Genomic DNA, 11,869 nt, shown 5'->3' on the forward strand with positions numbered 1-11,869 from the left:
TACCCTAAAAATAATTCCCAAATAAAATTTTGATTATTAAAGAATTTTATAAATCAAGTTGGATTGGTCTAATAGTTAGTTATTAGTCCGCTTAATCAAGTGTTGCGGATTTAAATTTTGCCTTGTATATGACTATATGTAGCAAACCTATTGTCTAGCGACAAACTTTTAAATGAAACTCAATACTGTAGCGGATTAATTTTTGACTTGTCAGGTTAAAAAATATCATGGGAGACAAAAAAAAAAAGGAAATTATCTTTGTTAGAAACATCATTTCTTCCTATGCAATTTTGAGAAGATGCCTTCATTACATTTATTTACATAATTAATAAACTACCAACTAGTCTTATTGACAATAAAAACCCTTATGAAGTTTTATTTCATCAACAGATTTTAAATTTTTAAATTTTTTTAAATTTTTTTAAATTCTATTTTTTAAGACCATATAAGAATGCTAAATTTGATTATAAACAAAAAATTTGTCTGTTTCTTGAATATGATTCCAATCACAAAGGATACAAATATATAACTAAGAGTGGAAAAGTTTGCTAATGAGTTATAGCTCAAATGGCATAATCTCTTCATACTCAATTAAGAGGTTACGAGTTCGAGTCTCCTATCTTTGGTAAAAAAAAAAAATGAATGAAAAAATTTATCTTACTAAACATGTTTAATTTATTGAAAATTTATTTTCTTATCACATTATGTTTAGTATTGTCTCATCAAAATCCTCTTTAAGATCACAGGTCAAACTCTACGAAGTTTGAGATATATATACACCAATTCATTCTATAAGTGGTTTAAAGATATGCTTTACTTCCCATCACACCTTTAAATACACATTCTATGATCATAAGAACTAAAGTAGGAATACACAAACTAAAAGTCCTTTTAACTCAATCTGCTGATCTTATACATAATATACCAACTACAGTTAATCAAGCCCTAAATTGTCCACATTAGAAAAGAGCTATGGATGCAGAGATTCATGTTTTGAATATGTGCAATACCTAAATTCTCATTGAACCTCCATCAAATACAATAGTTATAGGTAGTAAATGAGTATTCTCTATTAAGAAAAATCAGGAAGGTGAGAGTACAAAGCCATACTTGTTGGGAAAGGATTCCACCAAAAAGAAGGGGTGGACTATGAACAAATTTATTCTTCAGTAATCAGACCAACAACAGTAAAAATTATTCTCACCATTGCAGTGTCATTAGACTAGCCACTGTGACAATTTGATTTCGACAATGTCTTTTTAAATGGCAAGTTCGAACAAAATGTCTTTATAGCACAAATGCACAACCTCAAGGATATGTGAGTAATAATCATAGATTAGTTTATAAGCTAAATAAAGCTATATAAAGCTTGAAACAAGCACCTCGTGATTGGTTCAAGACACTGGCAACAACTCTTCAAAATTTTGGCTTTAAGAGTATTAAATCTGATATTTTCCTATCAAACGTAATTTCTCCTATGTTATTTATCTCTAGATGTATGTAGATGATATAATAGAAACAGGAAATAATTCGAAAAAAATTAAATCTTTAATTGTTGAATTGAATAAGTAATTCTTTCTAAAAGATCTTGGCAGCTTCAATTTTTTTCTGGGACTTGAAGACACATATCTCCCACAAGGAGACCTCATGGTGTCACAAACAAAATATGCCAAAGAGCTGTTATGCAGTTCTGGAATGGATAATGCTAAACCATTACCTACACCAATGTCTACAGATTTCGAAGTTATACTTAAATGATTCTGAGCTCTTCGATAACCCAACTAAATACAAATCTATAGTAAGAGTCTTGCAATACTTAACAATAACTAAACCGGATATCACATTTGCTATCAATCGTGTCTCTCAATTTGTGCATAATCCAACTCTTTTGTACTGGAAAAATGTCAAAAGAATACTTCTGAAAGGTACAGTGGATAATGTGATCGTGTTCAATAAGGCTGCGTTTGTTTCTGAGAACAAGACAAGACAAGACACTGAGAACAAGACAGTGCAAGACACTGATGGATAGAGACACAAAATTTTGTGTTCTTGTATTATGTTTGGTGATAAACTAGAACAAATTATGAAAATTTAATTTATTCTTATTTTTTTCATTCAAAAAATTTAAGATGAAAAATATAATAATAAAAAAATATAAATTATGAAAAATTAACAAAAATAATGAAAAATAAGCTGTATCTCTTGTTAGTGTCCATGTGTCCTCCCTGTCAGGATGGAGACAAAATACATTAATTTAGTGACTTTGGACACACTGTCTCTGTCCATGTCTCTTCTGTCAAACATAATTTTGTGTCTCTGTGTCCATGTCTCAGTAAACAAATGCAACCTAAATGTTCTAATTTCAGAATTCTTTCGTTTGCAGATTCTGATTGGAGTGGAGATCTTGAGGATTGAAAGTCAATAACAGGGTTTTGCATTTATTTGGGCAATAATCTCATATCTTAGAAGAGTAATAAGCAAACTAAAGTCAGTAGGAGCAGTACAGAAACAGAGTATCCATCTATGTGTGCTGTCCAGACTGAGATCATGTCAATTCAGCAACTTTTGAGGGAGTTGAATGTTCCTTAGCCATCTCCACCAACCATATACTGTGATAATCAGAGTACATGTTTATTAGCGACAAATCTTATACTACATAGCAGATGTAAACACCTAGAACTAGATCTTCATTTATTGAGAGATCTGGTCAATCAAAAAGCTCTTTATGTGATGCACATATCTTCACCAGATCAAGTTGCAGACGGTTTGACTAAGCCTTTGTCTCAATATTTATTTAAAAGGTTCAGACACATACTGAAGTTATTTCAAAACTAATACCTTAATTTAAAGGAAGATATTAAAGGAAAAAGACTAAAGTTAGTTGAGTCAGTTGTATAGTTCAGTAGCTAACAACTTTTAGTTAGTTTGGTACTTTGGTTAGTGAATTTGGTTCTGAATAATTAGTTAGAACTTGTCTTTTTTTAGTAGTTTTTGGTGTGTAACTACAATCTAAGACATCTCTATATATAGTGATTATACCTCACATTCAAACTGTGAAAAAGAGTAATCAATTTTATTTATTGTATTCTCAATTGTTTTACTATAAAAAAAACAACTCTGTTCTTAGCATTTTCATTCCATTTCATCACAGCTTCTCCTTTGGATTGTGATGCAATCTTTCTAATTCTCGATATTTTTTAATTTGTACCAAAATTTGCTGTCATGTGACTATTTTTTTTCTTTTTTTGTTTTTAAACAAATCATGAGACATAAGGGCAAAAGGCATTTCCAAATTTGCACCCGGGAAGTGTGAATTCTACCAAACAAAGTCCAATAATTTCGGTGAAAAACGTTAATTATTGATTAATATTGCTTTATTACAACATTTTTGCACACGCTAATGATTTTTAAAAAATAACACAAGAGTGACATGTATGCATAACATTTAACGCATCCTTAAAAAAAATTTGAATAAGTAATCAACTCACTCATTCATTTAAGTAAGTATTAAATGTTTAAGAATAAATTACTATTTCTACCCACAAAAATTGAACACGCTGACATATCTACCCATAAAAAAAAATTACCATTTGTATCCATGAAATATGGGTTCTACACAACAAAATATCCAAACACTAAAAAATATCATAAAATCCCTAAATTACCCTTATCTTCACCACCATTTTTCTAATCTCAAATTTCACCACCACCCCCTTCATCCAGTCACCCTAAATGGAAGAGTTTCTAATCCTAACCTTTTTTACCCAGCCACCATCCCCTGTCCCTCCAAACCACCACCCTAAACCCTAACTACCACATCACTCAAGTACAAACACAGGACAAGTACAAACTTCAACCATGTCTTGTTGTAACTCCATTGAAGGGGTAGCAGATGTGACGGTAATAGGATACAGGTCCCAATCCGTTTTCACATTTGGGAATAAACCCAATAACTTTGAATATGCATCACACTTCTCCGCCACTCCAACCAACCAAACCTTTGCTCGGCAGTGACAACACGAACTCCTGCTCTCCTTCCTCATCACAGTTCTTCCTCCCTCACTGAACAGCGTCGACGACGATGGTGGCAATAACACCCACCAGTGCCGTCGCCCTCTCCTTCTTCTTCGATTTCTTGCGCGCTCTCTTCCTTTCAGATCAGTGACAACGACAGCAATGGACTCAATCAATGGCGACGACAGCTCTTCCTTTCTCTTCGGGCTCCCTCAACAACGGCGACGATGATGCGATAGCGGTGGCAAGTCCCCACATTGCCAGTGCGGTCTCCCTCCTCCTCCTCCTTTTCTCTTCTTCTTTCTCGGGAGGAGGTGTGTATGTAATATCTCCATGTGTGAGTTTTGGAGGGAAAGGGGGTGGTGGCTGGGTGACGAGGGTTAGGATTAGAAACTCTTTCATTTAGGGTGGCTGAGTGAAAGGTGTGGTGGTGAAATTTGAAATTAGAAAAGTAGTGGTGAAGATAAGGGTAATTTAGGGATTTTAAGTAATTTTTTAGTATTTAGATAATTTTGTTATGCGAAACTCATAGTTTATGGGTATAAATAGTAATTTTTTTTTATGGGTAGATATATCAACGTATTCAACTTTCGTGGATAAAAATAATAGTTTACTCAAAAGTTTAATTCTATCTTATATATGTAGTAATTTATTAACCAATAACAAATAAGTTAAAAAATTGCAACCATTAATTTTTGGCCTATCAGACTAGATAATATCGTGAATAACCAAAAACTTATCCATTAAACAATTTGCACTTGATAATTGTGAATTCACAGGTAATTTTAAATAAGTCGCTATACATTATCCAAAAAAATTGACCTGGCCTTTTTTTTATATATATATTTGACAAATGAATTAAAATTTTTTAAAGTAAAAAAATTAATAAAATAAAAAAAATTCTATTTTTTTGAATTAAAATAATAAATTTATACATAATAAAAATTATAAATTTAATAGTAATTAATTTTTTATTTTATTACCTTATATTTTTTGTTCCGGTGGAGTGAGTGAGAGATGTGAACCTCGTAGGATAATTGTGGGTGCAAAAGGTGACCCAAGTGGAAGAGAGAAAACAGAGAGAGAGAGATGAATTTGTGGACTAAACCCAATCCACACAAACACACAAAAACACTATCGTATCCGTATCTATTTCTTTCTGTTTGTCCCAACAATCTCTTTTCTTCTTGGATAAGGCCGTTACTGTTTTTCTTACTGTTACTGTTTCTCTTTCTTACAGCCCCCACTCTTCTCTCCTTTCTTCACCTTTCCCTTCTCTCTCCTTCTTATTCTTCCATTTCCACATGATTCCAAGGGAAAGGGAAGAAGCAGCAGCTGAAGAAGAAGAAGGGTGGCACTGAATCGTATACTCTTCCTTCATCAACTTCGTTTCCTCACTCATTCACTTTATCTACTCTTTTCTTTTCTCTTGTTGTTTTTCTTTTTTGATAAAGTGTTGTGATTTTCCAATGTAAGAGAAAAAGAAAGTGTATATTTCACTCTTACTACCGCTAGTGCTTCGTTTGTTTGGCAAAAAGGAAAGCTTTTTCCTGTGAAATTTTCCACCTTTCTATGTTTTTCTGCATCAGCTAGTAAAAGGGTAAGTAGGGATGTTGTAGAATTCTGAAGGGTTTGCAGCAAAAATGGGAAATTGATTTAAGAGAGAGAGAGAGGAGGAGGAGGAAGAGGGCAGAGGAGGTTTGAAACGATGTCGTTTAGGAGTATAATCTTTGATATGAAGGGTTTGAGATCCAGGTCACAATCACACCACAGAGATGGTGTTGGTGGTGTTGTTAGTGTTAGTGAGGGTGGTGGTTTGGTGGTTCTTGATGGGTTGAAGCAGAGTTGTTGGGCTAACATGCCACCTGAGCTATTGAGGGATGTGCTCTTGAGGATTGAGGCCTCTGAAGATGCCTGGCCTGCCCGGAAACATGTCGTTGCCTGTGCCGGTGTATGCCGCAGCTGGAGGGAGATCATGAAGGAAATTGTCAAGTCCCCTCAAGTTTCCAGCAAGCTCACATTCCCAATCTCATTGAAGCAGGTCCCTCTCAGTTACTTGCTTTGGTTTGTTTGAGATTCCTTGCAAAATATGTGTTTTGAATTTGTTGTTATGGTTCTAGTCAATTCAGTTCAAGTAGTGAGCTGATGATTTGATAGTGTTCAGCTCGTGAATCGCAACCCTTCTATGTTTGGTTAGCTTAGAGAACTTTGTTATATCCGAAACGGACTTCATGAATAGGTGAAATGGTTATCCTTTTATGTGTGACTCTGATGAGTGTGACTAAAATTCATTCGGGGAAGAAACAATTTATTGATTGATCTCCATATTTGTTGGGCAGGCATGTTTAAGGGATGTGATGCTACTCTTAGTTTGTGTATGCCAAATTGAATGCCCAACAAAGAGTGAGTGAGTAATTAATAAAGATTGGGTGTAGTTGTAAGTGAACTTCTCTCCAAGATAAGAACCAAGCTTTAAATCCTTTAGTAAGCAATTGTTATTAAGTTCTCTTAACAGCTAAGGTGTTAGGGGTAGAAAATACCTTCAAGATAAAAAAAGAGAGGGAAAAAGAAGACGAGAGTGGTGATTGAGTGAGAGATCAAGAATGATTGTTGGAATTTAGGAACTTAACGAGAAAGAAAGAGACAGAATGAAGACTATGCTTTGGCCATCCAATAAGGTTGAGATGGCTGGAGTTGAACTTCTATAACTGGAATGTCTAATTAGTCAGTTAAAACAAGTGATAAGGATTGAATACTGATTGGGTACTTTAATACTAGTAGCTTACAAGAATTGGTATTAATGGTTTTACTAAGTTTATATTTTGTTGAAAGTGTTTTATATTGTAATCTTGATGATCCACTATTTACTGAAATTTCTGCTCTCTTCTACTGTGAAGTTCTTATTGTATTAGGAAGGTTGTAACAGTTGTCAACAGTTTGCGATCCCTTTTATTCACTGCCAAGCTTTGACCGACTTCTGTTATAATTATGCAGCCTGGTCCAAGAGATTCTCTTCTCCAGTGTTATATTAAACGCAATCGTAGTAATCAAACATATTATCTGTACCTTGGTTTAAATCAAGGTGAGCGCTTCCGAACATTTATTCTATATAGTACTCGCTTCATTCCATATCAATTAGTCATGTTGACTTTTCTAGTATTCAGAAAATTAATGTAAAAAAAAAAAATTAAAGTGACTTATCAATCTGGAATGGAGTTAGTATCATGCTTTTTAAACCTTTTGGCACAAGCTTATAGACTTGTACCAATGTAATATTTGAAGAACCCCTTTTATGTTAATCTTTCTTTATGCATTGTGAGATTTACCTTAATAATCTGGCAGCCTCAACTGATGATGGAAAGTTCCTTCTTGCTGCACGCAAATGTCGTCGTGCAACTCACACCGACTATATCATCTCTCTTAACTGCGACGACGTATCAAGAGGGAGTAGCACCTATATTGGAAAACTCAGGTATATTAGCTCATATTTGGCCTGACATGTTATGGCTTACTAATCATTATCTTTTATATGTGTTCTTATATAAGAAAGATAATTATCTTCTATGATTGAAATCACCTCTTTGTTTTGGTAATAGATCAAACTTTCTGGGGACTAAGTTCACCATATATGATGCGCACCCTCCACTTTGTGGAGCTGCCAAAGTTACAAAGTCTCGTTCCACCAGGCTGGTTAGTCTCAAGCAAGTGTCTCCAAGAGTTCCTGCCGGCAACTATCCCATTGCACATGTTTCGTATGATCTGAATGTTTTGGGATCCAGGTATGTGGATTATTGCTTAAAATAACTATCCTTGCAAAGCTATTTTGTTGAGTTCTTGTTGCAAATAACTAAAAGTTGTTTGCTGAAATGTTAGCAGGGGCCCTAGGATAATGCAATGTGTTATGGATGCCATCCCCGCATCGGCTGTTGAACCAGGAGGTGTAGCTCCAACACAGACTCATTTTCTTCATAGCCGAATTGAAACTTCTCCATCTATTCCCTTTTTTAGATCAAAATCAACCCGTGTCGACAATCTCCAACTGGTTCCTTCGACTACTCAAAACGAGGGAATGCTTGTGTTACGAAACAAGTCCCCTAGGTGGCATGAACAACTCCAGTGCTGGTGTTTGAACTTCAATGGACGAGTGACAGTAGCCTCGGTTAAAAACTTTCAGCTGGTTGCATCACCAAAAAATGGAGTTTCTGAGCAGGCTCAGGAAAATGTTATTCTACAGTTTGGAAAAGTTGGAAAAGATGTATTCACCATGGATTATCAGTATCCAATCTCTGCCTTCGAAGCATTTGCAATTTGCCTTAGTAGCTTTGACACCAAGATTGCTTGTGAATGATTACCAATATTGATAAGCAGGTATTCTTAATCCCAATAGAATAATTTATTAGTTTAATCTGGAGGTAGTTGTTTCAACTTTCAACTTAACAATGAAAATGTCTAGTGTGCAAGGTTATCAAACTCGAAATCGGACCTAAACTCGTGAAAGTTTAAGAGTTAATTTGAGAGTTGATAACCATGCTGGTTTGCAGCCAGCCACCATATTATATAAATTGTGAAATCAATTTGTCTGGTTTTTGTTTTTGACTTTAACTCCACCTTAAACAATTTTGATACTCACACTTATTCACTTACTTAACATGTCAGGTGCTAATCAGTGCCACTGCTGATCGAAATCGCACGACACTATCACAGGTCAGATATTGGCAATAGATTCTTCTGTTTTTTATTTATTTGGTCCAACTAAGCCTGTTGTATATATGATTGTTTGTGTGCATTATATGTAACCAAAGTGGATTGTATGTTGTTGTTTTCGGCTTTTCGCTTGCAAGTCTTGTAGACTACCATTTTTTGTTTCTGCTGTGAGATTTTCGCCGACGATAGCCGCGACTGGTTTGTGAGATTTCCAGTTATTGTTGCTGCCATTGGTTCTGGCAAAGTAACAAAATGACCAAAACCTTTGTATGAGTGCACATTTTGCTGCTTAGTGTTGTTGATTGATTTGACTCTTAATCCATACAAAAAGGAATAAGAGTGATTCTGGGTTTGTGTATGCTTGTCACTGTTATTAATTTATTTATTATGTCTAATTTTATTTATTTATTTCAAGTTCATATATCTGGGTGAGTTTATGATTTTGCATAATAGCCTTTGTTTCTAACCTCATTCAAACCAACATATATTCAGATCTGGTTCATAAATCTGGGTATGTCTTATTCAATGTTGTATATTGTGAATTGACACGATATCTTGCACATAATTATATACATAAAAAAAATTCTATGCCTTTTTTTCATTCTTTCTATTTTTCTTTCTTTTTTAATGAAAAAGGTGTCATCCTTTTTCACTAGCTTCTTTGCTCATTTTGCCGCATCTCACGAGTATCACAAAATAAGAATATATATCTTAGTAACACAAAGTATATATAAGGATAAGACGGATTTATTTGTTTATTTTCTCACGGTATTTTCCAGTCTAATAATGTGAGTATTAATTTGTTGCGGATTTAAGTTCTAATTAAGAGTTTATCGTTGATAAATAAACCTGTATGGTTGCTCGGGTAACGAACGGGTCGGATCTGGAGGTAGTGAAAGTGTGAGTGACCGGGAGATGGATGCTGGAGAGCTCCGGTGAAGGACTCCTCCGGCCTGACGGGTTGAGGATGAGGTGAGGCCACTTGCAAGGACTCCAACGCTCAAGTCAGTATCCGTACAAGAGGCAGCTATTAGGGTTAGGGTTCTCCCCTATATAGTCTGTACTGGAATGGGTTCCACACGAACAGACCCTCTTTTCTGGAAGTTTTCTTTCCGGCTCGGATTCGGTAACCTGTCTGGTCGGTTGGATGTCCGGACCCAGGTCCTTGGTCTTCGTTAGGCTAGGCCGGAACAAAATCGTTGTATATACTAGGTGAATTCAAACGTGTAATACTTGTTTAATCAGACGAATGAGCTGATTCGATCAACTAAGGTAAATAAGAATTTATTTAATCCTAAGTTCGTTGGCAAATAATTGGTTTTAATTAACATAAGCCTGATAAGGGGTTATTTTATTTGTATTTTTTTCATTATACAAAACTAATATGCCAATTAACAATTACAAGATACATGGGCAAATTTTTGGGCCTTTATTGTATGATGTTATTTGGTCTTATACTTAGACAGTTAGCCCCTAACCAAAACAAGCATTAAAGAACCCAAAATATGGACAATTATGTCATTTTTATTTTGGACAAAGAGAAAATGTAACTCCCAAAACCCATGGTAATATATATGAATATCAATTGCATTCATATTCAAATACAGTGACATTGATTTTAAAATTTACCAATTTAATGAGTGCAAAAAATAATTTCGAAGCATAAGTACTTACCATAGGCAAACCAACCAAAAAAAAAAAAAAAAGCAATGAAGAAAATAGGTCAAATCAAAAGAAACTGAGCTATATTTGAATGTGGAAAACCCTAAAAGTACAAATAAGACAGAACAATAAAAGTTGTATATATAACATCAACATGTATAATGACATAATGTATTAGGTGACACGTGTTAATTAAGAAGGCAATTTGAGATTTTGAGGCACTGCCCTTTTTGCCCTTTGAGTTGTCCTAAAGCCTTCTTGTCGGTACTTTTTCTCTCCCTCATAATCCTCTCCTTTTCAATCTCCATCCAAATTTTCAATCTTTCTTTTTCCTATTATTATTTTTTTTCCCACATGTTATCCCTCTTCGGCTCTTGCCACTACAAGAAAAAGACACTAATATGGTAATCATAATCTCCTTCAAATGTGGTTAGGGTTATTGTCTTAACTAGTGTATGTAGACTTCAAATTTTTCCTAGAAACATGATATATATGTTTTTGTAAATCAGGCACCACCCTTATTAGCTTATCAATATGTAAATTGTTTACAATTTTGGTTATGATTATGATTAATATCACATGATGCTCAATTGTATATGAACTTTTTTATTTTATGTAACAATTGAAAACCGTTATAGTATTTATATATTGTTAACTTTATATAACGAAAATGGAGTTAACTCTAAAAGATCTCTAAGATTGACCGCTTACACTTTAAAGATTCTCAAAATTCTAATTGCACTATAAATATCTTTGAGATTAAAAAAATTGCACTACTTTAATTCTCCTACTTTTTTTTCGTGGAATTACTATGTTGTGAATGGTCTAACACATTTCTTTCACGTTGATAAATGAAACGATGTCACTTTAGTTTTGACATTAAATACTTAAAGAAATGATGTCGTTTAACTTTAATGGTCATACATTTTTTATGAGGAATAAGATGTTTTGTGGTTAGTTAAAATTAAATAGCGTCATTTCATCAAACATTTAGCGTTAAAATTAAAGCAACGTCATTTGGTATAGTCCAGCATAAAAGAATATGTGTCGGGTCATTCATGGCATGATGAATAACTCGAAGGAAAAAAAATTAAGATTAATGGAATATAATTTTTTCAATTTTAAAGACTTTTCTGATACAGTCAAAATTTTGAGGATATTTTTAGTGCAAACAATTAATTTCAAAGACCATTTTGCGGTGCAACTCTACCCTTTTTTTTTAACTTAAATAATATTACATTATGTACCTTAAAAGTTATGTGTATCATAAAGTGCAACTCGTACCTCTATGGAATTGTGTTACATTTTCTTTTGCTATTTGTCTCTACCTCCCTTCTTTTCTTGTAACCTATTGGAAGCTCTTAAATAATAAATACCAAAAGAAAAGAGAAGAAAAATCCACAATGATATTTACGTGTCACTGCTTTGTTGTTTTAGATGGGTTGGTCCATTGCTATTTCCCTACACCAAACTTTTTCATGCCTCATTC

General features: G+C 34.1%; 1 protein-coding gene across 1 annotated transcript; it reads left to right on the forward strand.

Moving 5' to 3' along the window:
• Window positions 1-5,022: 5,022 nt before the first annotated feature.
• On the forward strand, window positions 5,023-9,076 carry TLP3 (tubby like protein 3). The gene is made up of 6 exons (XM_016328904.3): window positions 5,023-6,055; window positions 7,009-7,096; window positions 7,357-7,486; window positions 7,611-7,793; window positions 7,891-8,382; window positions 8,671-9,076. Exons 1-5 carry the CDS (start codon window positions 5,723-5,725, stop codon window positions 8,360-8,362), a joined length of 1,206 nt encoding a protein of 401 aa, XP_016184390.1. The 5' UTR covers window positions 5,023-5,722; the 3' UTR covers window positions 8,363-8,382; window positions 8,671-9,076.
• The last annotated feature ends 2,793 nt before the right edge of the window (window positions 9,077-11,869 follow it).

Source organism: Arachis ipaensis, chromosome B2, assembly GCF_059453495.1.
Source record: "Arachis ipaensis isolate K30076 ecotype BB chromosome B2, ASM5945349v1, whole genome shotgun sequence".
Lineage (NCBI taxonomy): Eukaryota > Viridiplantae > Streptophyta > Magnoliopsida > Fabales > Fabaceae > Arachis > Arachis ipaensis.

What these genes read in the sequence shown, in the direction of transcription:
- TLP3 (XM_016328904.3), top strand. Translation starts at nt 5,723, where the DNA reads ATGTCGTTTAGGAGTATAATCTTTGATATGAAGGGTTTGAGATCCAGG. An exon ending in GTACCTTGGTTTAAATCAAG is followed by an intron (nt 7,097 to 7,356) that starts GTGAGCGCTTCC and finishes ATAATCTGGCAG; the next exon opens with CCTCAACTGATGATGGAAAG. An exon ending in ACCTATATTGGAAAACTCAG is followed by an intron (nt 7,487 to 7,610) that starts GTATATTAGCTC and finishes TTTTGGTAATAG; the next exon opens with ATCAAACTTTCTGGGGACTA.